This window comes from Penicillium hispanicum (assembly GCF_028827665.1).
Source record: "Penicillium hispanicum strain IBT 35686 chromosome Unknown utg000004l_segment0_segment0, whole genome shotgun sequence".
Classification (NCBI taxonomy): domain Eukaryota; kingdom Fungi; phylum Ascomycota; class Eurotiomycetes; order Eurotiales; family Aspergillaceae; genus Penicillium; species Penicillium hispanicum.
Window position 1 is genome coordinate 1,047,466 of NW_026623196.1, and position 26,292 is coordinate 1,073,757.

Here is a 26,292-nt window from a genome sequence, read left to right on the forward strand (position 1 = left end):
TGGACCAAACCCCTAGATCTTCCGGCTTATGCTGTGGGGGCGACTCTATATAATAATATATATAGGATGGCTGGTTTCGTATAGTCCGCGCGGCTTCAATTCCCGCCCCCAAGAGACTGATCGTCTACTTCCCGCGTGGGACACGATGCGCCCCCCCCCCCAGATCACGGTGTCTTTTTACAGAGGGTTTTATGAGCATAAGCAAGTTTCAAAACTCAAACGAGTTCTGTTCATACACACCCAACCCCATTTTATCAAGGGGATCTCAACCAGGTTCGAGTCTTCGGTGATCGTGTTGACCAAGCGCCCATGGGTTGACATGACTATATACCTATTGGATATCGCAGTTGTGCAAGTACTCCCTGGCAGAAGTAAGACGTTTGTCTTTATTCGCCCTCTTCAATGGCATACTCCACGCTTTCTATTGCCCGGCCAAAGCTTTCTGTCCAATGCGAACCAAGTCGTCATTGGTCAAAGTACTCTTCTCAAACCCATTGATAACCTGGTCCAGTAGAGCTGCAGCGATCTGTGGCAGGTCAATATGGGGGAGACCCGGAATCTCTCGCGTCTCCCTCTCTGGAGAGTCAATGAGGCCCGGCTTGACAACGCAAGACTGGACAGCGCCTTCGGACTGGTCCCCGTATGCGAGGATGAGCGTCTCAGCCTCACCCTAGAGTGGCATTCATCGTAGTTAGAATTTGAGTTGTATGATCCACTGTAAGAAGGACAAAGTAAAGCAAGTCCGGGGGAAATTGTGGAGATCCAGATCGATACATACCCGCAATAGGCCGTAATTGATGAGGCCGTGGTCTTGCAGTTGTTTCGGCACCTCTTCTCGCCTACGTGGGGCAAAATGACCGCTCATGTAGAGAAAGCGTAGCGGCCCAGTCGGTTTGAGGCGGAGGCCATCAAGAGTCCGGATGGCAGTGGTGGCGTAGTCGCGGCAGATCTTACACGTCTCTTCGAACGGGGTTGTCTGGAGCTTCATCGGCGTCACGGCGATGGTCCTATGCCCAAGTCAGTGAGAAGGTCTTCCATGAGATTAAATGCTTAAATGATCGGTATGGCCAATTGGTTTTCTTTCTCATCCAGACAGCAGAAGAAGACATGCAACCAGTGAGGAGTAATCCGAATGGGAAACAGATAGGATACCAAATACAAGCATCTGCATTCTCGAGTTCATGCTTCACATTGCTGGGATAGCTCTCAAAGTTGTTGCAGACGACCGAATTTAGCTTTGCAGCTGCCAGTTCACTTCCTGGTGGCGCGGGGGTCTCGCGTCGGCCAAGCGCGACGATGGAGGTGATCGCTGGGTTCTTGAGGCCCTGGCGGATCAACTCCGTGGCGACATAGCCGGTCGAGCCACCGATCACGAGCTTCATGACGAGGGAGTCAGGACCTCAGCGGACACGGTGTTTAGTGAAGAAGGATGAAGAAGTCAAGATGGGATTTGCGGGAACGCGGGAGCTGGTGGGATCGCCGGATGGTCGGCCTGACACTAGTGTCCGCTGGTGGACGTCGAATACGAGGATGAATGAGTAAGAACAGGAAAAGGGCTGAGAGCACAATCTATAAAATATACTTGAGTATGTATAGGGTAAAGTAGCCCGGAGAAAGCAAGGCCCAGTCCCCGTGAGTATGCCGATGCGTGTGATAGTGTATGATTGTAAACTTTGGTGGGACCCATGGAAACCTAGCTATTCTGATGGTCTAGATCATCGCATAAAGCACGCTTTACGGCTTCTAGAATAATGGCGAACTTTCTGAACTATTCCAGTATGGCTAACTACGAAAGCCCGAAGTCATTTGCTTCTACTCGTGAATATAGATAGACTAGGCGTCCACATTACGAAGACTTCCTCTCTCCTACCTATGCTCTTATTAATTTGACATCACCCAAGTAGCCTTTCCAGCCTCCTATAACTCAGATATATAGCTAGACTTGGTGGATTACCGAGGAATGAGACTCCCCTGCGCGGTGATACACCCTAGCCATGTAGATCCATCCCATCGAGCACGCTTTTTCTTAGATAATCCCCGGCTTTCCAAGGTTGAAAGCGGACTAGTCTGGCCGTGATGAACCCCACGCTATTTTGACCGAGGCTGCGGGGCTAGTTTGACTACTTGCTCTGCTGTTTATCGCCATTTTCGCACGGGGCAAATGCCTGTGAGACATCGGGATGTCTGATTCCAAACAGCTCACTGAAATATGGAACCAGGCAATCCACAAATATGAAGAAATTACGAAGAAAAGAGTCGACGACCCGGCTTTGCGAGGTGTCACCACTGTGAATGCGCTTCTGGAGCTTGTTGAACGGGAAAATAGAGCATTCTCGAACTTTCGCGACAAGGGAAACCGGATCTTCGAAACAGTGAAACTTGCTATGTCGCCGATTGAAGCACTGGGAGACATTGCGGCAGGAGGCGCTTCGGTGGTCTGCCAGCCTAGTACCATTGTCTTCAACGGCGTGAAATACTTGTTAGATGCAGCCAAGGGTGTTTCAGCAAAGTACGATGCCATTATTGAATTGATGACTTCTCTCAAAGTATGAATCTGGTCTTTCTTCTGGTGAATGCGACGAGAAGAGAAACGCCGGCGCTAACATTGGCAGTTTAGGACTTCACCGTCCGTCTCGAGGTGTATTCTCAACATGACATTTCCCAGGAGCTACGCTCAAAGCTTGCTGAAATCCTCACAACCATTCTGGAAGTCCTTGCTCTCGCAAGGCAAGAGATCAAAAGGGGCAGGCTGCTCAGCTACGGAAAGAATGTCCTGCTCGGCGGTGATGGAGGAGGCAGTGCAGCGGTGGCTAAGCTTTCACAGCTGATTAAGAGTGAAACAGCCCTTGTGGGAGCTGAGACTCTGACGCATGCTAAAGTGACTCACTCTACCCTCTCTCGGGTGGATCAAAATGTCGACAGGATCGACGAGCGGCTCCAACGCATCGAGGCAGGTTTGCAAGAGCGCCACAAACTAGACCAGGATGCAATGAGCCGGATACGCCAAATGCTTCAGCCAAATACCGGCGCAGAGGACCGATACAACGCAATGCAACGAAGCCGGACCCCGAAGACGGCGGACTGGATCTTGGAAGAGCCCAACTTCAAGAACTGGATAGATCGGGAGAAGCCGATATTATGGGTATCCGGAAACCCAGGCGCGGGAAAGTCTTATCTTGCGTCTAACATCGTGAGGCACCTCAAGGAGCCATACCCTGAAGATGTTCAGGGACAGCCAACTTCGATTGGATTCTTCTTCTTCAAAGACGACAATCCCAAGACCCGCTCCCCCCGTCAAGCTCTCTGCAATATCGCGTGGCAGATTGCGCAGAATGACTGGCTATACTCGCAATATATCGCGGATTGCATTCAGTCGGAGGATATTGAAACACTCCCAAGCCTATGGCAAAAGCTGTTCGTCAATTTCTTCATCTCCGACAAAGATCGTGGAAGTAGGGTGTATCTGGTTCTAGATGCCCTTGACGAAGCATTCTCCGACGAGCGAGCCGAGTTGTTTGAGCTGGCAAAAGACATTCAACCTGAAGGGCGTATACATCTCCTCATGCTTGGCCGACCTCAGATTGCAGAAGAAATCAATGATCTTATAGAGATGCTCAAGGTTCCGACAATCCATGTCTCCGAAGTCAACAATTTCCAGGATATCGTGCACTACGTTGAAACCAGCATCGCGCGATCAATATACTTGAGAAAGCTGCCAAAAGACCTCCGATCCGAAATCGTGCAGAAAGTATCTACTGGTGCCCAGGGAATGGTAGGCAAATTCTATTCTTTTCTATACCCTAACAGTCCTATCAAGCTCCAAGGTCGGGGAATGCTTGACGCTAACACAACATAGTTTTTCTGGGCAGGTCTGATGCTCCAAGAGCTTTTGCGCATACGCAGTCTAGGAGGAATACGAAAAGCTCTGAATATAGCTCCAAAGGGGCTGTCAAAGATGATCCGACATGTGTTGAGGGGCTTGTCTGAGAACCTGCAGCATGACCCTGAGCATGCCGACGATCTGAATGAATTGCTGGCTTGGATAACGTGTGCTAAAATCCCTCTCTCCTTGTCGTTGGTGGACCATGTGTTGAAATGGAAAAGCTCAGATGGGGAGGGATGGATCTGGCTTGAAGGGTCGCTTCGCGTCCAGTTTGCATCTATTTTCTCTTTGAACCGAGATGATGGATTGACAACGGCCGATCTTCAGCAAGCAGCAGAAAAGAGGGTTATAGATGGCGATGGCTCTTATGATGAGGACGACGAGCCTGATGCTCTTGAAGACAGGGGTCAGTTCAACTCCGACGTCTACGCAACGACCGTCACATTCAACCATGCGTCTCTGGGTGATTTCTTCAGAAATGAAGGAGTGGAGATATCTGCTGGAGATAATGCGCCATCGATTGTGTACAACCACCAGGAAGCCCAGCTGCTCGTGCTTCGGAGATGTTTAGGAGTCATCAATTTTACCGACTCTGGTGACAAGGTCCGGCGGAGAAGTGCCTACAACATTATCTTCTATGCATGTCAACTCGTGGTAGGGCATTTGAGAGATGTCGACATCACAAAAACAAGTAAAGACACAAAACAAGCCATTGGACTCGGCCTAGGCACCATGTTGTCTAGCGAGGACTCTATCAACAACTTCTTCCCAAACACAACTCACCTTTTCTCCAGGGATGTTGTGGATCTATTCAACACATGGCTGCGTGATCCCGATGCCCAAGCACTGTTCACCCCGGAGATCAAATCTTGGTACCATGAGGCTATGTCGGAGAACCAAGTGGACATTCTTCATCTGGCTGCCCGAATTGCCGCCTCCGATTGGTTGCGACACCAAGGCGAAGAGGGTCATTCAGAGGCGCTGTCCCGCTGTGCAACGGTGTTCAATTTCATAAATCTTCGAAATGACCGGCCAATTTCCCAAGTTGATTCCGTGGAGAAAGTTCTCGAAGCAGCAAACTGGAGTGGGCTTGACGTGGATGCCACCTGGTACAGAAATGTCGGCAAGATCTTGCGACAACTCAACCTGTTTGACCATGCCATTGTGCAATATCAAAAAGCCTTAGGCCTAAACCCCAGCTCTTGGCAAGCTCATTTTGAAATGGCAAAAATGTACAAGAGTCAAGATAAATACGACGCAGCCATCGGGCTGTACAAGGTTGCAGCTGAGCGTTTGGAGGCGCAAAGAGATTCGCTTGAAAAATACGAATTGACCGAGAACCGTCATATAATTCACGACGCTTATCACTCCATCGGAAAGTGTTACCGCAGACTTGAAGATTGGCAAACTGCAATCATTCATCACCGCAAAGGCTACGACTGGATGGAATACTGTGAGGTTTGTGCGGCTGCGATCCTTGAATGCTGTCATAAGGAACAGAGATACGATGAAGCCTTGAGCTTCCTGCGCCATATGGATGAGCCAATGCCCTCCAAGAAGCCATACAAGCCCCTCACTTGCCTCAACATATTCTTATGGTACCGTTGCTCATCAATAGACGACTTTGATTCCCTGCACTTCGATACGATCATTCTTCACACAGACAGCATCTTGTTTTTCATGCATGCCTATAGATCGGCTATAGCAGCAGCCTACCGTCGAGGGAAAACTGTGTCAGCTGGGCACCTGGAGTTGAGTTTGGCTCGGCTCTACGAGACGTATGGGCATGATCTAGTCTCTGCGACCAATATATGGGAGCGTCTCATCAAAAAGTACCATGGGATCAAGCCAGAAGGTCCTTTGTGGTACGTTGTCTGTCAATCATCCATCAAACTCACTTCTGTCTACCTCGCCCGATGTTTACAGCCTGATATATCAGATGCGGAGCGACAAAAGTGTGGTGAATGGCTTGAATCTTCGATGGAGGGCAGGCCACTTGATTCGTCTGACGATAATTGTGGCCCCGTTATTCCCAAGGGCAGCTTAATTGGATCAGATGCAAGGACGTGGGCCAAACTAGGCCATTTCTATGAACTTTGTGGTCTCAAGGACCAAGCGATATCGAGCTTCAAGATGGCTCTCGTCGAATGTGTTCCACTGCTGAGTGGGGGAAATTCATTGGATGATGTCTTCCACTATGCAACCTTGGCAGACACTCTGGCCGGCCTAGGAGACGAGAAGAAATTTGCTGCGGTCCGATATTACTCGTCTATGCTCAATGCAACCAGGTCTAAACAAGACGAGCTGTCCATGGGCTGTGATTTATGTGGCCTCTCCTACCGTGTCGATGCTCTAGCACATTGTTCCTACTGTGTGGATACCGACCTTTGCCCGAATTGCCTGGCATCAGTAAAGGCCGGAACTCCACGCATAAATATTTGTGGCTCAAGTCACCCCTGGAAGTTTGTTCCCCAGCCTCCGCAGCCTGTCGTGGAGTGGACAGAAGCACAGCGAGGAATGTTGTATGTGGATGGAACATGGGTGGGAGTCGAAGAGTTTAAGAATTGCGTGAAGGTAGAATACGATTTATGAGGAATAGCAGGCGCTGCTATCTTGAATAGCCATCTGATATTCATAAAATACTCTGATTTCAATAAGCTCAATATTCAATTCCATCAGCATTAGAGCTCAATATCGAGATGTCTGTACATAGACCTCTATGCAACCTCGTAAAAGGCATGCTGATCAGTCATCTGCCCCTCCTCAAATGTTATAGTGTCATTGATTGCTCATGTTTTAATCTCCCAGATGCCTATTACCCGAGAGGGAATTTCGTGAATAAAAGGTTAAGGATTCTCTAAATCCTTGCTTGGAATCGATATCCACCGGGATAACTCTATCCGGTTGCAACCAAGAATAGTCGGTACGGCACCATAGGAACGCGAAAAGAATAACTAGGAGACTGCCTACCAGCGCAGCCAATCGTGAATAGTTGACCCGCCAATCTGGAAACGGGACAGTATGTGTTTCCATGGGATCCTGCGTTACTTGTCATCCCGGTTCACAACCTTGGAAGACTTACTTGCCCGGATTGACAGACCATGATTTGGGGATACCAGCCGTGCGTAGTCTCTCCCAGACGAGGAACCAGCTTCAGACGAACGGATCTTCCTGATATAACTCGGAGGATATCCTGGACTACTTGTCCTCTACGACCGCATGAGTGGGTTTCACGGCATGCGTGCGGCTGCTGCAATGCAACTTCAGGAGACTTTGGGGGTGTTTTCGCCTCATCTATTGCGCCTATCGTTGGTCCCAGAGCAGATGGCAAATGCTGGAATTGAATCTCTACATACAGAATCAGCGCAGCTGTCTCTATCGAGCACCACGAATGGGGACCAGCACTATGAATCATTATTTCATCATGGTCCTCCTTGAGGCTTATAATGCGCCAAGGCCCAAGCGAGGTATTTCGTCCGCGATCCCAATGCCCGGAGAGGCGAATAGAGAATGTATGTGTACGGTGGCATTAAGCAATAAGCGTATTAAACATGAATGGTCGGACGAGTCCGACAGTAAAGCAGGGTATCCTGGGTCCTATTAAATACAGCGAAGCCACGCACGCAACGAAAGAAACAGGATCGAACAAAGGAAAGTCATCTTACGCCCACAGAGATACGATACTTCCCTGCTAGGCGCGCCGAAAGCTTGCGTGGTCGCGAAGGCACTACCGGGAGGAAGCGACCTCTTCAGGATAGCCACGGCTACTTTCTGATACGGGAGCTGATGCTGCGGTTTCGGGATGAGGAGTGGAAGAGAGGCTTCGGGGGTCAGGACTGGCTCGGCGCGAGAGCTGGGCCAGTTCGCCGATGAGCCTGCAAGGGGGGAAGTGTTAGCGCGTGTCGTGAAATATTTCCAAGGCAAGAGTTCCAACTGACTTGCGATGTTCACCATACCACTCATCGTTTGCCGAGCGGATGTGTTTAAGCTGTTCCTGAATGCTTGCCATCTACGGAAGTCAATTAGTTTCTGTTTGAAGTAATTGGCTCAAATATCATGTGAATGGATGGAAGACGGGTAAATCTGAGGAGTAGGAAGACTTCAAACGGGGATCTCCCACCGTTCCCTCGATGGATGAACCAAGGTCCTCACCTTCCACTGCGGCTGGACCCCCATCTTCAGCTTTTTCGCTGCCTTCATCCGCCGACGCCCACCGACTTGCATCCAGACCGGATGAACCGCTCTTCTCGTTGTCCGCCTTTAGTGCGGCCAGTTCAGCCTCAAGTTCACGGACGCGTCGTCGGCTGCCCGAGATGGCCGAGTCGACATCACCGAGTTGGTTGAGAAGAACCATGTTTTTGTCGATTTGATCATTCAGGTTCTGTTCACCTGCCGCAAGCTTCTCCTCCATGGTCTTGTTTTGGGCTCGGAGTTCTTCAAGCTCTTGGCTAGTAGATGTGTGCTTTGTCTTCAGCAAGCTCACCTCCTGCTGGGACTGAGTGAGCTGGTTGATAACCGACTCTAGCTCAGACTTGCTGCTGTTCGAGGCGGCAAGAGATGCCTTGAATTCCTCCACTTGAGCAAGGGCTGCCTTGTGCTGATTAGCCAGGTCGGCATGATCAGCCTGGAGCTTGGTAAGCTCGGCAGCATGTTTGTCCTGGAGATCCCGGGTGGCGGTTGTTGTAGATTCTTGGACGGCAGCGTGGGCTTTCTCGGATTCTGCCAGCTTGCTCTCAAGTTGCGCGATGCTTGCCTTCAAGCTGTCAAGAGCAGAGGTGTCTTGGGCAGCAGCCTTGGCCTGAGAAAGTTGCTCGTTGGCACTAGCCAGAGCAGCAGCGTGAGAATTTTGCAGATCCTCGAGCTTGGTTTTGTTGGATGCTTCGAGCTCATCTCGGAGATTGGACAGTTTTGCCTCCTGAAGGGTGAGAAGTTCTTCAATAGCCTTTCCGTGCTCCGCATCGGCATCGGCAGCCTTGGAGTTCTCAGCAGCTTCAAGCTCGGCCTGCAGTTTTGACTTGGTCTCTTCGAAGCCCTTCTGGAGCTCCGCAATTTCCTTTGCGTGAGATTCCTTGTCAGCCTTGTTGGAAGTCTCTGCCCCATCAAGAGCAGCCTGTAACTTGCCCTGAGTCTCCTGAAGTTGCCTCTGAAGGTCGGTAGCCTCCTTTTGATGAGACTCAGTGTAAGTTGCGATTTCGCCGGCGTGGCGTTCCACAAGCGACTTCAGTTCACCCTGAAGCGACTCAACGCGAGTGGCGTGGCTGGACTCCAGATCTTTGTTCTTGGCAGACAGCTCGTCATGCTTCTCTTGCAGAGCACTCAATGCATCTTCGTGAGAGCCGGAGGCCTCTTGCTTGATCCGTTCCAGTTCAGCAGCATGATCAGTCTTAAGAGCCTGAATTTCCTGAGCATGCTTCTCGGAAGCAGTGGCAGCCAGGGAATTTTGCTCCTCCAAAATTCGAGCAGCCTCAGCGGCCTTTTCTTCGACGACCTTGAGCTTGCTGTCCTTCTCAACATCCTTCGACTTGGACTCGCCCTCGAGGTTCTTCAAACTGTGATAGAGCTCCTCAGCCTCGGCTTGTTTGCTGCGAACCTCCTGCTGCAGAGCCTTGATTTCGCTTGTCCCAACAGACAGCTGAGATTCCAATGCTCCAACTTTCTCGCGGAGCGCTTCAATCTCTTGGACAGCCGACTCCTGGGCCGAGGTCTGGCCTTCTTCTAGAGCGTGCCGAGTTTCCTCCAGAGCCTTCTCGGATTCGGTGATTTTCTCTTGTAGAGACTTCAGCTCCACCTCATGGGCGGCCTTCAGTTCCGAGATAGCACGATCATGGTCTCCCTGGGCCGCAGTCTTGGAAGATTCCAACGCATCGCGAAGCTCTTGCAGCTTCTCGGAGTGTTCTGTGCCAGTAGATTCTGCAGCAGCCTTAGCGACGGCGAGTTCCTCCGCATGAGATGCGGAAAGAGAACTCAATGCGCCATCATGCTCCGCCTTGAGGCTTGCGATCGCGGCTTCATGGGAAGACTCAAGATCTTTCAGCTTAGCGGTCAAGTCATTGGAGGCACCATCACGTGCTTCATTGAGTTCACCATTGAGCTTCTCCAGGGCCTGCTTGAGGTCCACGATCTCCTTGTCCTTCTCAGCGAGGGAAGTTGCGGTTTCCTGCGAACTTTGCTGAGTAGCAGACTCGGCCTCGGTAAGCTTAGTTTTCAAGGTCGCAATTTGCTCCTCCAGCCCGGCAATAGACTGCTGGCTGGCTTCCCTCTCGGCCTGGAACTCTTCGTCTTTGGAAGCAGAGAGCTTGTTCAGTTCAGTGTTGAGATTCTCAAGGACCTGGTCGCGACCCTTCAGCTCCCGGCGCACTTCGTCAACAGCCAAAGCCTTTTCTTCGCTGAGCGTGGTCTTCTGCGCTTCAAGATCCTGCTTCAAAGTATTGATCTGTTCTTCGAAAGCAGAAGCAGCGGCCTTGTGCTCCGCCAATTCCTTTTCAAGGCCCTCAAGTTGAACCTGGTGTGTGGCCTTGAGCTCATCAAGCGCGGCTGCAGTCTGGTTGTCTCCCTGAGCAGTGGCTGATTGTTTAGCTTCCTCAAGGTCCTTCTGAGATTTCTCTTCCAGCTCCTTGCGTTGTGCCTCGGCATCCTCTAGTCTGGCCTGCAGCGATTGCAGTTCTTCCGCATGACTAGAAGCCAGCTTTTCGAGTTCTGCAGTATGCTCTGCCTTGACGGTGTTGGAGGCTTCCACATCCTTCTCGACACCCTCTCCCGAAACGGAAAGTTGGCTCAGCTTCTCGTTGACCTTTTCAAGCTCCGACTTGAGGCTCGCAACAGTTTCCTCGCTTTCTGAGAGCTTGCTCTGTAGGGACTGCAATTTCTCGGCATCCTCAGCATTCTTTGCAGTCGCACCAGACACTGTGCTCAACCGCTTCTTGGCATCGGTGGTAGACGAAGTGGCAGTACGTGTAGCAGAAGTGGCGGTTGTCGGGCGAGTTGTTGCGCGGGAAGCTGTGCTCGATGAGGCTGGTCGGGTAGTTGACGTGGTGGTAGAGGTAAGCTTGCCCACCGGCCTGCTGGTAGAGGTTGTGGTGCGGGGGGCGGCAGTCGTCGAAGTAGCGGGCTTCCTCTCCGTGGTTGAGCCGGCTACACTCGATCGCCGATCAACGGTAGATGTTGACTTTAAGGGAGCGCGAGTCGATGTAGTGCCGGCTATGGACATACGCTTGGCAGTGCCAGAGATCCCTCGCTTTTCATCTCCAGAGCTTGCGATTGACCGAGGCTTCTCATCGGCGGAGCTGCTGACTGACGGTCGAGATCGATGCGAGGAAGTGGTCGACGAGCTCAATGGCTTCCGAGTCGCTGAGGTAGTCGTGGGTCGTGTAGGAGGCTTGTTCAACGCGCTGCTCGAACTGGTGCGCGTAGTAGACGTGGCCCCGGTTTTCGATACAGTCGAGGAAGAGGTTGGCCGCTTAGCAGAAGCCGTTCCGGACACGGGACGCTTCGAGGCTGCGGGAGTACCGGGGCTGGCCTTTGCGGGGGATGCTGGGATGTTTTCCTTCGAGGCCTCCGGGCTAGACTTGCCGACATCTTCGCTTCCCGAGGGCATGGACGACTCTACCGGGGTCGCCGGAGGTGCATTCTCCACGTCCGCATCGGAAGGGGCAGGAACAGGCTCTTCGGTAGACGACATATGGTTAAATTGAAATAATTAGGGCGGAGGTGTTGTAGGCTTCGTGCTAAAAACAGTTGTACGACGCGAGATATTATACAGAAAAGGGTCCTAGAAAAAGCGCAAACCAGTTAGCAGCAGGTAGACGAAAGGTATTCAACTTAGAGGATCAATTAGAGCACAGCAAGATGCAGGCTCGCCAGCTTTCAATACTTGACGAGGGTGTAATGCAGGCAGTTTGTGCAACTTCCGAAGCTCTAGCTCCGAATCTCAGGACAAAAGAGCATTGACCACAGCACGCTATTCCAATTGAATTGTAGTACTAGGTTTCAAGATGCAGCCGCAGAAGGAGCATTCGAGGAGATGAGAGCCGGAGGCAATAAGGAATTGGGCTCGCAATCTTGAAGGCATGTGTCCAAAGCAAAAGGCCATACTCACGCGGCGCGCAGATTGGGACCGGTAGTTTCAGGGGCTTCGGTACTCAAGGTTGAGAAAATCAAGCCTCGTTGCCAGAGACTTTGGCTTGGAAATCAGCCTGATCAAGGGCACGAGAAGCGAATAATGGAGAGGAGGGCGTGTGGCGCAACAGACTCGGCGAGAGAGCAGCAGGAGAGAAAAGGAGAGAGCGGGAAAAGTGAAAGCGGTGTCGACGGAGGAGGGGGGATCGTCGCTGCTCCATGCGCGAGTGCTGCGTACTTGGTGGGCTGCCCGAATTCATAGTTCTGAGAAACTCAGGGTCCGAGGTATTAATCGCTCTTTAATGAATTTTAGTTGCATCTCATCTCCCTTCTTTCAATTGTTTGTCTACTGGCGATCACCTAACTCCGAAGCAGACAGGAGACAACAGCGGTGCCAATCACCACCTTACAGACTTTTCTCCTCAAGTTGCATTGCTGTCGATTTTAAAGATCAAGCTTCTCATTCTCATTCTCAAATTTGAGAGCAAACACCCTGACGCAGCGAATGTAGTTACTATTAAGGAATCACGTAGGCCTTATTTTCCCCTGACAAACCACGCGTTCACAGACCAAAACAACCGCGACACGCATCCATGGTTCGCGGCTCAACCCGAACCACTGGGACTACATAGGTAAACCGCCCAAATACACATAGAAATATCAATCCAAAGTGAGCAGAGGCTCGATAGATTCATACAGTGCTAACAAATGTTCAAGGGTATCTTGCAATAATCTAAACAAATAAACAAAGGCACAACCCCGGCGTTAAATGAATCAAGTCGCGTACTTGATGGCCCGCTGAGTGGAGCTTATATACTTTGCAACCACGAGGGCATGCTGGACTGATCAGTGTATGAACGCGCCAAACCCCGTTGGAGCTCCTTGGCTTTGATTTCTAGTTCTTTGATGGTCCGCTGCGGGAGGTAGTGCCCTATATGTCTCTTGATCAGGACATAACGATTGCTTCCTATAGACAGGGTTAGACATCCAGTAATTCATAGGAGGGAGGAAAAGCTCGAACCAGAGTATCGTTCCAGGCCAATTGAAAGATAATGCTCTTCCTCCCCAGTCCACGGTTCTGCCGACTGATTTTGAGGGAGCGGCGGGGCGTTTGGAGGGACCTCCGTCTCCTCGATGGGATTCCCATTCAGCGTGTCATTTTCCAACGCTTCTCGAAGACGCCGCAGTCCCGGGAGCAACATTAGAGACCTTGGACGTGGCCTTTTGTTTCCAAGGAATCCACAATTCCACAGGTCATATATGCGCTTGCAGCATTTGAAAAGCAGTTCCAGACTGCTGTGCAGCGAGTCGTATGCAAGAACCCCCAGTTTCCGGTAGACACGGAAGGTACACTGGATCAGAATGACCAGTCGTGGCATGATGTGTCCTTCCACTTGAAGCATCTGCCTGAACGCCGTCGTAGGGTTTGTTTTACTTTTCCGATCTGGAAAATCCAGAACTCCCTTGATCTCAACGTAGATGGATTCATTGAGGTTTTGGACTTGAAGTGGTGAGTCGCTCGTCTCCGTCAACGCGGTATAGGTGCTTTGCAGCTCTATGATCAAGTTATGAACGGTTTGCAAGCGTCGAGGCAGGGGCCCGGAAACCCGCCGCCACAGCCCCTTTCCATTGAGGCGGAGAAACCTCCATTGCTCCCGGAAAGGGCTGTTGTCGACCTCCTTAAGGAACCATCGATCCAACTCGTTAAGTGTTGAGTCAGCCTGGCTCTCCATAGCCTGATGTGGATCAAGAGTGAGACTTTCGTTATGCGAGTCCGCCGAGTAGCTGCTGACACTAGTATCATGGGCATCGTCAGGTCGAGTATGCTGCGTCTCTGATCGATGGCCCAAATCGTTAGAGGGGTCCTGGGAGGTCTCGCCAGCACCGCGACTACCAGACAAGTTTCTGTTGCTGTTATTGATGACAACCTGAACCGTATTTCTCGGTACTGACTCAGCACGATCGGACCATTGAGCCGACACATCAAAGCTGGCTTGTACTTGATGCGATGTTGGCTCTGGCTGCTGGGAAGTGGAGGAACCTGGAGAGGTAGCCTGGGAGTCGACGCTTGGTTGATCTTCGAGGTTGTCTGAGCCCTGGAGATGAGTCGGATCGTCCAGAACCTCTTCTTCAGTTCCTCGGTTATTCCCTTTTCCGGATTTCCCATTTGTTTCTCTGTCTTCTCCGTTCTCCTGTCCGTTGTTCTTCGCATTTTCACCCTCCGTTTCTTGATATCCGGGGGCGTGATCTTGGTTGGATCGAGAGGATTCGTATGCCCCTTCATCATCGGATAAGGATGCATTATGTTCTTGGTCAGATCTGCTGGCTTCTGGTGCCGACTGAACAGGATCGCGTATTCGAGCTTCACTGCGTAGCATCATGCTTGGTGGCTCCGGCGAGTCGGGAGGGACGTCATAGATGGTCGCATCGTTAGTCGTCTGTCTTCTCTTTTCGGCGTTGCCGCGCTTGTTAATGCCATTGAGAATGGCGAGGCTATCGGTCGTAGAGCTGCGAAATTTCCGTTTCCTGGCGGGTGGCATTGTCGCAAAGCCGTAGCGGTTGGCGTGACACGCGACTTGCTGCAAAGGAGAGGTTCAAGATCGGACGGAGCTGGGGAGCCGATAAAGAAACGGATAGCTCTGGTGGGGATTCGCCGCCCGCCCTATCGTCATCCCGCTTTCCCCTCCACGCGCAACTTTCAACGCAGGCACGATTCAAAACGCGCGCTCATCATGGATACCGATGGTCGAGCAGTTCGCATTCTGCCCAAATTGGGCTCTTCAGAACCGCACAATTTCATCAAGCCCGTTAAGAAAATCCACGAATCCCAAGATGTGTCACCTTTCCTGGTTTCGAAAGCCTACACGGACATCATGACTTTTCTGTTACAGCTGAACCGATCAATGTTCCCTGAAAGACTCCCCGATGGAACTGTGCAGACGTGGCCTATAAATTCCGAGGAAGTACAATTCTCTGCGCCCGTCAGACAGCTGCAACGCCTACTCTCCAAACTCGAAGACATTGTACAAGAGGTCCCACCCGACACTGGGCCACGCAGATTCGGGAATATTAGCTTTCGGAAATGGCATGATGTTCTGGATAGCCGAGCGTCAGTCTTATTGCGAGAGTGCTTGCCATCGGAGCTCTTGGACAGGCAATCTTCAGTCCCGGATGGACCAACTGCGGAGTCGGAATTGAAGGCGTATTTCCTGGGTAGCTGGGGAAGTGGACAACGTCTGGACTATGGCACAGGGCACGAACTAAGCTTTCTTGCCTTCTTGGCTGCCATATGGAAACTTGGAGGCTTTCCCGAGTCTGATAATGGAGTGGAGGAGAGAGCTATTGTGCTCGGGGTGATCGAGCCGTCAGCAAACCCGCTCGCGCAAGAGTCTTGAATTCCTACTAACCATGCATCTAGGTATCTGGAACTTGTGAGGTCTATTATCAAAACATATACACTTGAGCCTGCTGGTTCTCATGGGGTTTGGGGACTCGACGACCACTCCTTCATTCCATACATCTTCGGCTCCGCGCAGCTCTCCCCCGCTATCGCCGAATCTGATTTGACACCAGAAGAAGGGTCACTACCAGACTCCCCTGACCCAGGTGGGGTCGCAAAGGTCAAGATTGTGGAGAAGGAGAGGAAAACAAATCTTTATTTCTCGGCAATTGGGTTCATCTATGATGTGAAGAAGGGTCCTTTCTGGGAGCACAGCCCAATGCTTTACGATATATCCGGCATTCGTGCTGGATGGGGCAAGATCAATAAGGTGAGCAAATTATTCCCACATGTATCGAGCAAGCACGAAACTGATACCCACCTTCTCTAGGGTATGATTAAAATGTACAACGCAGAGGTTCTGTCCAAATTTCCAGTCGTGCAGCACTTCCCATTCGGCTCTCTATTCAGCTTTGAGCGTGATCCAAATGCAGTGGCTCCTCCGACTACAGCGCATAGCACATCCGGTCCACAATCGCGGCCTGTTATCCCGGACGCCGGGCCTCCATCTTCTACTATGGCTCGGCCAAATATGGATGCTGGCACCAAGGCACCCTGGGCTACTGCAGGGGTCGGCAGCTCTCGCGCACCTCCGATGGGGCCAACCGCAGCGCCATGGGCAGTCGGAAGACAAGGCGGCGCACCGCCTTCACCTTCATCTCTTCCAGATACCTCTCGACTCCCTCCGGGTCCTATTGCCCCTACCAGAGCTCCATGGGCAAGCACTCAGACACCACCTCCGCCGGGCGGCGATGGGCCTACCAAAGCTCCTTGGGCAAAATGAGTATTAAAATGTGATACCCACTCAAAACAGCACAGCTTCAGCATGTGAAATAGGATTTACAATGAATTCTATGCCCGCACTGACACAATGTAAAATCTCAACGCCTCCCAGGGTATCATAGTCAAAACATAGACACAAATCAAAGCACAAGAAGTATGCCCGAGCTAATCAGAGTCCGAAGCATAGCTCACTAATGCTGGCGGTACTTGTCCAACCACCGGCCCAGCGGCAGGATCGTCTTGCTTTACTGGAGCGAGTGAACCCGTTTGAGTAATTGAAGTCTCAGCGTGGCCCGGTGGAGACACCGGGCCACCCTGGGGCGTAGCAGTATGAGGTAGCTTTTTCCTCTTGATGCCTGGTTTCCAAACATCCTGATCGTCACAACCATCGTTCAGGAAAGGATCCACGACCGCACGGGTATTCCCTGTCAACTCATTCCTCAGGGAAACCTTGCGTTGTGCAATCCGATCAGCCGTCCTTGCTCGCGGAGCTCTGCTCGCATTTTTGGTGCGTTTGGACAAATCAGATGATTCGGCCGGTGTTTTAGGCTCGAACATCGGACGCATCCGTGTTGTCCGCGCCGCGAATTCATCAACAGTAGTTCGATCGTCGCCGAAATTCACCATTCCCGCTCGCCGGCGATCTTCTTCGGTCTCATCCACAAGATCAATCCCAAGACTCATCTTGTCTTGCAGTGCCTCCCGATTTGCCTCCAATTTCTCGAGCCCCTTCCGCTCAGCGCGAAACGTCCGTCGCAACCGCTTCGACTGCGCGTACGGATCATCCCAGTCACGATTCTGACGTTGCTGCAACTCCAGTATCCGACTGGTCTCCGTGTCTGCGCGACGCTTGTCCTCGACTTTCCCCTCGAGCTTTGCGAAGGGATCCTTCTCGGCTGGGTCCTGCCCTAGGGCATGCGGCTTGATAGCAAGTTCCCCCGGCTGGAGTTCTTTGTCCTCGCCGGTATCTCTTTTCCTCCCGCCTTCGACGACCACGTACGCGGTATTTTGCGGATCGGTCCGAATCTCAATCCACCCGCCACATACAGTGTGTTTCATGCGGAAGCTGTAGATTGGAGTCGAGTAGTAGTTGCCGACTTTCTTCTTCTCGGCGTTGAACCGCACACCTTGGCCGATAATGGTCTCGTGAGGCTTGCATGTTGTGCACCAGACGGCGAAGGGCATTTCAAAACGGACGATGAGAGCGCCGGTTGTGTGGAGGTGGCGGGCGCGGGCGCCGAGAGGGTGTTTGCCGGCGAGCTTGTTCGCGGAGGCGACGCCTTCTTGGTCCGGAGGGACATATCTGCAAGAGAAGTCAGTGTCCGTTGAGTAAATCGAGCAGTAACCACCACGAACCGTCCCATATCTGCCCGGGGTGTTAGCGTTTGTTCCAATGCGATCGTGGGAACGGGACTTACTGAAACCCTGCATCTTGCGATTTATGGACTATCGCAGTCCACGGTATGAGATGAAAACAAAGTACAAGGGCAACCCGAGATGCGCAAGTGTGGGGCCTGGTCCGTTGACAGCTCGAGCGAGAGTCGCAGGTGCAGAAGCAAAGCTCAACCGGCGGAACCTTCAAGGTTGGCTTCGGTGCCGGAGATAACGGGCCTAATATGGATTACTCAGCGTATAACCGACTCGCCCGGAGACCAGCGTCTTCGTTACATATTTTCTTCTGAGCCATCCGTGGGATCACTTGCACAAAAATGGACATTGCTGAGCGCTATACGAATTGGATTCTAACTGGATTCCACCTAGATCAGCAGAGCACCACCACTGGAGTCAATAACGACGCCCGTGACAAAATGGTCCTTCATGATGTATATATAGCTCTCTGCGAGATCTTCCGGCTTCGCGACAGTGCCAGTAGTCGATCGATCGCGGAACTGCTGCAGGATGCTCTCCAGGCCCTCCTTCGGGAACATCGAGAAGAGTTCCGTGTGCACCGCACCTGGTGAAACGACATTCACCCGCACCGGCTTGAGGTCTACAGCTAGTCCACGAGCCAGTCCTTCTATGGCCGAGGTCGCCGCACTAGCCATCGACCAGCCAGGCAACGGCTTGTGCGCAGCAACACCTCCAGTCATGGTGAAGGAGCTGGCCGGGGACAGTTCCACATATTTGGCGATGTACTTGGCCATCACAGCCGGTGCGACGAAGCGCACGTTCATGTTGCGGTGGATCACTTCGGGGGTGACCTCAGACAGCGGCGGAAGTTTGAGAGCATCGCCGGCAGTGAAGACGACATGGTTCAGCTTGACGGTGCCGCCGTTCGTGGCAGCCTGGAAGAGAGCTTCAAGATTGGCGTCAAGGGTTGCGGCATCCGCTAAGTCGCAGACGTGGGTGGTGATGCTTTGCTTGTCGTATTGAGTGGGATAGGCCTCCCTTAGGCGGGCGACGGTATTATCGAGCTTGGCCTTGTTGGAGCTCGAAATAACGACGTTGCAGCCGTGCTCGAGTGCTGCTTCGACCACACAGTATCCAATTCCAGAGGTGCCTCCCAGAACTAGCACGCGCTGGTTGACCAGCTTGGCCGTATACTTAAGGGACGCAGCCATAGTGTGTGGGGGATGTGACGCTGGACTAGTAATTCAATGGGTAGCTTGTTCTGTTTTCTTTGGATTTATTAGATTGGGAATCATCGATCTTTATAAGTCCAACATGGATGGATGGAGTTATGGAGAGGGGAAGCTGCTAAATTCCAGGAGCGAACTCCGTTTTCCGATGCCACGATGGATTAATTTCGGCCGCAGGAGTGTTGAACAACCCGACCCCGACCTGAGTAAGCTTCACAAGAAAGACTCACTGCATTTTCTGGCGCTGCAGGAACGTGGGTTAATACTGTCCACAGAGCGGGAGGATCTCGGGGTCGGGGCTTCTAGCTGGACCGGCGCTCCGACACGGTCAAGTTACGAGCTCAGCCTCGTCCGAGGATTTCTAAGCGGAGTGGGACGATAGGTCAGATTGAAGCTATTCGAGATAGCTAGGGAGACCCTGAAAGTACATTGGCACTCCCGGGCATCCGCGTTCAGAGGCGGACTTGGATAGCCAGGCATCGAGGCAGGTAAACATAGGAGTGGCGCCGTAGCATCCTGGTGTTGTCTTCTCTTTAGCAAGTGCTTTCCCGCCCATTTCCTCTGCCTAGATCAAGACAGAAGGGCTGTGCAAGTGAACATGATGTTTAACATTCGCAAGTCTGAACTCTTGCAGTCATTTGCGATGACTGCCTCGAGTAGGTGGCCACTCCACGGTGTTTGATGAGCAGCCCTTCTCAGCCCTCACTTCATCTCTTCATGCCCCCTTCCCTCTCAACACCCTCCTTGTCACCGCCAGGATTTCATCCAATCCTTCAAATTCAGTCGTGTGGATTCTTTACATCCCAGAGTATCTCTGGTGCTCATTGACAGAGCAAGTGTCCAGACATCAAATCTTCAAGTGAGTCAGCTCTAACACCGCCGTGTCATTTCGATCAGCCCAGCTGACTGATAGTGTCGCTGCTCAAGATGGACCAAGCCTCTGCCCACCTCATCTTACAGCTGCTACAGGGAGACGTGGAAGACGCACTGGCATTTTCCAAGATGGAGGGTCGCGAAGGCCCCCTGTCTGATCAGGATTTGGCTCTTAATGAGTGGAAGCGAGAGCTCAACAATGAACACACTGTCTCTAGCGACCAAGCCATGGCTGCGAGCATTGCCAAAGCCGTTCAGGATGACGGAGTTACCATTTCGCTCTTGATACAAGAGGAGAAGAGAGCCTATGCCGACCGCTGCACAGCTTTACAGATGGCCGAGCCTGACGAACTGCCTCCGCAGGACGTACAGTCGGCCAATATCGAATCCATGAAGCAAATGGACCAGATTACAAAAGGCCCAAGCTACAACCCCATGCGTGATCTGGCCATGTTCTCGGATTTGGCCATCGAAGACGACGAAGCGGAATCATCAACTCGAGCCGCTCGTCGAGGAACTCGCAGTCGGGGCCAACGCGAGTGTACACTATGCACCGAGCTCCATCCATTCGTTGACTTGTTCGAGTCACCTTGCTCACACAGCTACTGCAAAACCTGCATCGCAAGGCTTTTTGAAGACTCGTTGATCGACGATTCCCTCTTCCCACCACGCTGCTGCCGCATAGCTCTCCCTTTCTCAGCGGTGCGCAAGTTTCTCGATCTCGACGTGGTCAGGCGATTCGAGGAGAAATCAATTGAACGGAATGATCCTTTCCGGACTTACTGTTCCAACAAGCTCTGCTCCGCATACATCCTGCCTGAGCACGTGCAGGGGTATACTGGCATCTGCCGTGAATGCAAGCAAGAGACTTGCACCCTCTGCAAACAGCCAAGTCACACCGATGAGTGTGATGAGATACAAGATGAGTTGCGCGAACTGGGAAAAACACAAGGCTGGCAGGAATGCGCGAAGTGTGGCCATCTGCTCGAGTTGCACACCGGGTGCTACCATATGACGTACGTACAATCCCAGTGTTGACACTTCCATCAAGAAGAACCTCTAACGATACTATGTTCTGTGACTAGTTGCCGGTGTGGACATCAGTTCTGCTACCTCTGCGGTCTCCCGTGGAAGACCTGTGAATGTGCCCAGTGGGATGAGAGAAGGCTGTACGAAACCACCCAACGCACTGTGGGCCGTGAGCGCGAGCCCATGACTGCTGAAGAGTATGCCCGGCGAATGCGAGAACATCCCGACTGCGAGCACGAGGGACAGTGGAGACGAATTCAAGGAACCCATCGGTGCGAGGAATGCAATCAGCAGCTGCACTTGTTTATTCTCCAATGCCCTACATGCCGACTGCGTGCCTGCGTGCGTTGCAGATTCAATCGGCTCTGATCCTATGTACCTACCTGGTGGTAGCTGGTGGCTTCGGCTACGATGCGTGCGAAGGGATGGAAGTTACGGATAAGTGGCTCGTTTCAAGGGATGTCTTTTTGTGCCACACCGATCGTGGCTATTCATCTGATCTGCCGATGGAAGATCAGATCAGCCTTTGAGGCATTTGTCGAACAACTTCTCTATGGCAGGAATCATAAAAGTGAAATCTCCTCTTGGAAGGAACAATGTCTTCTCAAGATCTCGGACAAGTTACGCATAGCTACAACCACTGGTTTCCTCCCTTGCTGAGGTCTAAGTTTCATAGCCTGCGGAAAGAACCATGTGTAAACAAGATATACTTCCAAGGTTCCAACCAAGGTTGACTCCGGCTCCTTGATCCCGATGACTTGGTTTATGGATCTTTGCCGTTTCCAATTTCGGAAGATGACAGCTCGACTAGTCATTGCATGACTCGGTCAGGAGTGCCTTATCATCCACAGCTTATAAACCATGGGTGGATGCTATCAGAGCAGCTAGCGTTCGATAAACATCATATAATATCTTCTCTGTAAGGAGCCACGACGGTGACTGAGAATTGACTGAGATAGGTAACTATTTAGTTCACCTCGGCGTAACCAAGTGACGTTGATGAGCGGAGGAGCATCCGGGGCCGAGTCTCAATTAGAAATACCGAATCCAAGGGTGGAAAAGTGGAATTGATAGTAGTAGAGAATTATGCATCTTGACTTAGTCTCACGTGCACTCAAGATGAATGATTTAAAATCCGCCCGCCCGAATCTCCATCGTGTCGATCCTGTCTCATCGTGTCCACTCAGGATGGCGGGCCCAGACCAACCTTGATTGACAATTCAATAGCGCCGGAGAAATCGAACGATGGCATCGCGACACGCCCCACCGCGAGCGCGGGTTCCTTGATCCATTGCATCATCGCTCCCTGCGACATCTGATCTCATGCCGCGCTGCCTCGTGGGACCTGACGATCGCCCGATCGATCATCGCGATCGGACTCCCTCGAAAATTGCGTTGTAGATCTTCGCAGGCTTCATCGTATGGATCACAATTCATTCGCCCATCGTCGCCCGCAAACCGTGGATGGGATTCAATAAAACATCCTGGCGCGATGGAAGAACTGGGCGAGCAGGGTCGATGATCCATTTGGCCATCCTTAAAGGGCCGCGGCACCATGCATGAGCGTGTGAAGCTCGTCCCCCATTGCGCATCGCCATCGCCCTCGCCGTCATGGAAATCCCCGACATCCCCGACAGTCGTCCCCACAAGACGTCCAAGGCCTCCTCGCTGGCCTCGTACGCGCCAACCATCGTCCTCGACGACACCGAGCCCGAGTATCCCGAGCCGCAGTACAAAAAGGATGCGCGCAGCAACGGCGCGGCCGAGCAATGGTGAGTAGCACGAACAGGCAGAACTGCCAGGCATTATTGTGCGCTGATCAGCAACAGTCCCACTCCACCCAACGAGCCCAGCGAGACTGGCGAGTCGCACGAGCTCCGGTCCCAGCCGTCGGTCAAGTCGATGCGCCGCAACTTCATCGTCAACGAGCTTCCCCTCCTCCAGGCGACCAACCCGCACGACGGATCCGAGCAGTTCAACCCCATCGAAGAGGGCAGTGAAGATGGGCACTCCTTCGATCTGGTGGCGCCGTACGAGGGCGACGGCCCCCCACTGCACACGCTCGAGCGCCAGGCGGACACGATGTTCTCGTCCGAGCATATGCAGGCCATCCTCACTCATCAGCGCTACCTCGCGCGCTTCCGCCAGTTTCTCGTCGCCGAACGCCCCAAGTCCATTCCCACCCTGACGTACTATCTCAATGCGAGCAAGGCATTGAAAGCGATCCAGTACGCGAATGCGCTAGTGCGGCTTTCGGTTGACGTCCCCACCGCGGGAATTGAGACCGCGAAACAGCCGGTGGGGTCAATCTCCAATCCGGCCTTGGAGGCGCGGGTGCAGCATGCGCTAGAGGCCCTGACTGCCGAGGAACTGCCTGCGTTCATCACCGCGACGTGCATCAACATTACCAGCAAAGTCGTCGAGGAGCGCGTGCGTGGAACATTGCCGGAGAAATTCCAGGGCACATCCGACGCGCTAGCGGAGGTGTTCTGCTTGACAGACCCGTCACGGCCCGATAATCCCATTATCTTTGCTTCTGGAGGTAGGCTTTATCTCGCGTGGACCGGGTGAGTATGCGTGTGCTGACCTTGTATATCTAGAATTCCACCGAACTACGCAGTATGGCATGGACTATGTCCTGGGGCGGAACTGTCGATTCTTGCAGGGCCCCAAGACCAACCCAAACAGCGTCAGACGCATCCGTGAAGGCATCCAAGCTGGTCGACACCACTCAGAATTATTTCTCAACTAGTAAGTTCTCACCGTTGAAGTATCGAGCAAGGCTGATCGATCCAAACAGCCGTCGCGATGGCTCTCCATTCATGAATTTGCTCCAGTGTGCTCCCCTCTGTGACAGCCAGGGCAAGATCCGGTACTTTATCGGAGCACAAATCGATGTCTCAGGCCTAGCCTTGGAAGGCGCAAAGATGGAGTCGCTCCAAAAGCTCAGCGCCGAGAAAGAAGCCGATGACAACACATCCCAGAAGGCAAAGCCAACAAAGACCGAATTCCAGGAGTTGAGCGAATTGCTCAGCCCGCGCGAGCTACAGAATGTGCATGAGCACGGCGGCAATCTGTTCCATTCGGTTGCAGATCAGCTCAGTCCGAGCACTAGTCGGTTATTCCTGCTAGGCCCCGAGAACGAGGGCGAAATCCGCATTGGCTCTCCTCCAGCGGGACTGAACTACAATCCCGGCGGATCTCTAATTGGCGTTTATAAACACGTACGTTGCCTTCTATCGAGATGCATCTGTGCTTGCGTACTAACTAATTGAACCAGTATCTTCTCGTCCGACCATACCCCTCTCTCCGCATTCTTTTCACCTCTCCGTCACTACAGATTCCTGGCATGCTGCAATCATCATTTCTGTCTCGCATTGGCGATACCGGCGAAAAGCGAGACAGTATCCTGCATGCGATGATGGCGGGACGGAGTGTCACGGCACGAATCAAGTGGGTGACACGCTTTAGTGACCAGGGCCGCCATCGCTGGATTCACTGTACGCCGCTACTGGCGAACAACGGCGAAGTTGGCGTGTGGATGGTGGTGGTGATTGATGAGGAACATCTAGTCCGATGGGAAGGCAATTGGCCGACCCACTAATCTTTTTGTACATCTATGATCTTCTCTTGTATATTAGATCTTCCTGTTATGTATGGCCTGGCGACTTCTATCCCGCTGTATAATACCCGGTTTCCAGGCTATGAAAAGGTGGAGCTGTGCAGATTTACGCGCATTCTTCGTCTCATCCTTGAAAGTCTCTATTCCCAACGACACACCAAAGTTCTGCTGGAACGGTTGTGAGTGGCAATCAATCCAGTCTCCTTTCTATTCGCTGTTATGCAAAAGCTCTTCCAGTCTATACATCAGGTATTGTAGCCTCGTATTCCAAGACAGCAGGGTGTCTTACTCCGCCAATCGGCAGCTTACTCCAATCTCTTTCAATGCCTTCTTCCACATCCGGAAAAGGACCCATGGGTGTAATTGCCCTTGGGTTAATAGCACCGTGACTCTTGGTGTACTAGTCCGACATTAGCTCGTGTTAACCACAGCCTGGGAACGAGAACACTTACATTCTCCTTGATATGTGTGAAATTGGTTGAATCCCTCGCAGCCGCGATATCCCAATACATACCCTTCAACCAGTTATTCAGGACGGGGTAGTCATGTCGGATGGTGCCTATATTGCACTTGAAATGCTGGACATAGACCGTATCGAAGCGGACCAACGTCGCGTATAGCCGAACATCGAGCTCCGTCATCTGCGCACCAAGCACAAAGGGCCCACCATGCCGTGCAACGATGCGCTCGAGTTTGTTGAGAGCGCCAAAGACAGGCACCACATGCTTATCGTACACCTCCTGCGAGGGTGCAAACCCGGCCTTGTAGACCCCCGTGTTGACATCGGACTGCATCCACGGCGTGACGGCGTCGATTTTGGCACGCAGAGCCGACGGGTAGAGATCAATGGCGGCCAGTTCTGGAGAAATCAACTCATTGAATGCCCCCGGGAGCCAGCGCAGCAGCTCGGCACTTTCCTACGTCAAGATCGACGTTAGTATGCTAGGACTTCCGGATCAGATCAGATCGGATTGACTGACATTACAAACCGCCGTCCCGGTCTTCTTATCCCACAGCAGGGGGACAGAATACCGGCCCTTGTATTCGGGATCAGCCCGGAAATAGACTTTGTGCAGATAATCTTCCCCAAACAGATGGTCGACCGTTGCACCCGGGTACTCGTCGTTGGAGCCGGGGAACCGCCATCCCGGCCAGCCGTTGTCGTCGCCCTTCGGGTATGGCTTCACGATGCTCACGTCGATGATGTCCGTCAGACCCTTCAGATGGCGCACAAAGTTGACGCGGTGCGCGTACGGACAGAACAGGCCGACGTAGAGGTGGTAGCGGCCCTTTTCGGCGGGGAATTGGGCGCTGGGGATGACGCCGTGCCAGCCGTCGGCGGTCGCGGGCTCATGGATTCTGTCGGGGTTGATGGTCATGGCTAGTTGTTGGTTGCGTCGAATGGTCGACCTGAGAGTAATGGAGGAGGATATCGACACGAAGAAGGGTTGTCGAATTGCTCGATACATATAGGCTGACGTGGATCGCGTGCTTGATAACGGACGGCGGAATCCTTCCGCGGGGAAGCTTGGTGACAATTGAAAGACTTGACGATGTCCAACTGAGGCAGTCTGCACTCGTTGCTAACACGTACGCCTATTTAACAGTCGAAAGGATGTCTATCAATTTGTCAGGTGTCCAGTTCCCCCTGGCCATTGACTAGTGACGCAAATGTGCGAAAAGGTGTTGTCTGGCCATGTTCTGGCATGCCTAGGTAACTTCGACGACGGTGATTTTGGCAAAGGGCCATCGCCGATGCTCTCTGTAGACTGACCTCTGACGTAGATGTACTTAAGTGTTTAGTAGACGTAAACGAATAGACCATATCAATGAACCATCGAGCGGAGCCATTCTAAGCCCCTGTGATGACGGTGCAGGCAGGTTTCGTGCCTTCAATCTAGACCACGCA

The 26,292-nt window shown here is 52.4% G+C and overlaps 10 protein-coding genes across 10 annotated transcripts; 4 read left to right on the plus strand and 6 right to left on the minus strand.

Annotated features, from left to right (window-relative positions):
* Window positions 1-421: 421 nt before the first annotated feature.
* Window positions 422-1,382, minus strand: N7459_004140 (uncharacterized protein; the record flags this gene model as incomplete). The annotated part of the gene is made up of 3 exons (XM_056943324.1): window positions 422-670; window positions 779-1,007; window positions 1,153-1,382. The coding sequence occupies 3 exons, from the start codon at window positions 1,380-1,382 to the stop codon at window positions 422-424; spliced, it is 708 nt and encodes a 235-aa protein (XP_056800207.1).
* A 798-nt stretch (window positions 1,383-2,180) lies between these two features.
* N7459_004141 (Tetratricopeptide-like helical) lies at window positions 2,181-6,475 on the plus strand (the record flags this gene model as incomplete). The annotated part of the gene is made up of 3 exons (XM_056943325.1): window positions 2,181-2,546; window positions 2,618-3,772; window positions 3,857-6,475. The coding sequence occupies 3 exons, from the start codon at window positions 2,181-2,183 to the stop codon at window positions 6,473-6,475; spliced, it is 4,140 nt and encodes a 1,379-aa protein (XP_056800208.1).
* Window positions 6,476-7,610: 1,135 nt separating this feature from the next.
* N7459_004142 (M protein repeat protein) lies at window positions 7,611-11,561 on the minus strand (the record flags this gene model as incomplete). The annotated part of the gene is made up of 3 exons (XM_056943326.1): window positions 7,611-7,758; window positions 7,822-7,892; window positions 8,004-11,561. The coding sequence occupies 3 exons, from the start codon at window positions 11,559-11,561 to the stop codon at window positions 7,611-7,613; spliced, it is 3,777 nt and encodes a 1,258-aa protein (XP_056800209.1).
* Window positions 11,562-12,807: 1,246 nt separating this feature from the next.
* On the minus strand, window positions 12,808-14,538 carry N7459_004143 (uncharacterized protein; the record flags this gene model as incomplete). The annotated part of the gene is made up of 2 exons (XM_056943327.1): window positions 12,808-12,965; window positions 13,020-14,538. 2 exons carry the CDS (start codon window positions 14,536-14,538, stop codon window positions 12,808-12,810), a joined length of 1,677 nt encoding a protein of 558 aa, XP_056800210.1.
* A 192-nt stretch (window positions 14,539-14,730) lies between these two features.
* N7459_004144 (serine/threonine-protein phosphatase 2A activator) lies at window positions 14,731-16,281 on the plus strand (the record flags this gene model as incomplete). Its single annotated transcript, XM_056943328.1, has 3 exons — window positions 14,731-15,362; window positions 15,417-15,768; window positions 15,829-16,281. The coding sequence occupies 3 exons, from the start codon at window positions 14,731-14,733 to the stop codon at window positions 16,279-16,281; spliced, it is 1,437 nt and encodes a 478-aa protein (XP_056800211.1).
* A 164-nt stretch (window positions 16,282-16,445) lies between these two features.
* On the minus strand, window positions 16,446-17,711 carry N7459_004145 (Saf4/Yju2 family protein; the record flags this gene model as incomplete). Its single annotated transcript, XM_056943329.1, has 3 exons — window positions 16,446-17,583; window positions 17,637-17,646; window positions 17,699-17,711. 3 exons carry the CDS (start codon window positions 17,709-17,711, stop codon window positions 16,446-16,448), a joined length of 1,161 nt encoding a protein of 386 aa, XP_056800212.1.
* Window positions 17,712-18,037: 326 nt separating this feature from the next.
* Window positions 18,038-18,841, minus strand: N7459_004146 (oxidoreductase, short chain dehydrogenase/reductase family; the record flags this gene model as incomplete). Its single annotated transcript, XM_056943330.1, has 1 exon — window positions 18,038-18,841. One exon carries the CDS (start codon window positions 18,839-18,841, stop codon window positions 18,038-18,040), a length of 804 nt encoding a protein of 267 aa, XP_056800213.1.
* A 945-nt stretch (window positions 18,842-19,786) lies between these two features.
* On the plus strand, window positions 19,787-21,291 carry N7459_004147 (BRcat and Rcat domain-containing protein; the record flags this gene model as incomplete). Its single annotated transcript, XM_056943331.1, has 3 exons — window positions 19,787-20,748; window positions 20,818-20,958; window positions 21,024-21,291. 3 exons carry the CDS (start codon window positions 19,787-19,789, stop codon window positions 21,289-21,291), a joined length of 1,371 nt encoding a protein of 456 aa, XP_056800214.1.
* Window positions 21,292-22,372: 1,081 nt separating this feature from the next.
* On the plus strand, window positions 22,373-24,365 carry N7459_004148 (uncharacterized protein; the record flags this gene model as incomplete). Its single annotated transcript, XM_056943332.1, has 6 exons — window positions 22,373-22,533; window positions 22,564-22,681; window positions 22,706-23,303; window positions 23,362-23,512; window positions 23,562-23,985; window positions 24,042-24,365. The coding sequence occupies 6 exons, from the start codon at window positions 22,373-22,375 to the stop codon at window positions 24,363-24,365; spliced, it is 1,776 nt and encodes a 591-aa protein (XP_056800215.1).
* Window positions 24,366-24,621: 256 nt separating this feature from the next.
* Window positions 24,622-25,762, minus strand: N7459_004149 (putative cell wall organization protein/glutathione transferase (Gto3); the record flags this gene model as incomplete). The annotated part of the gene is made up of 3 exons (XM_056943333.1): window positions 24,622-24,783; window positions 24,836-25,300; window positions 25,364-25,762. The coding sequence occupies 3 exons, from the start codon at window positions 25,760-25,762 to the stop codon at window positions 24,622-24,624; spliced, it is 1,026 nt and encodes a 341-aa protein (XP_056800216.1).
* Between the last annotated feature and the right edge of the window lie 530 nt (window positions 25,763-26,292).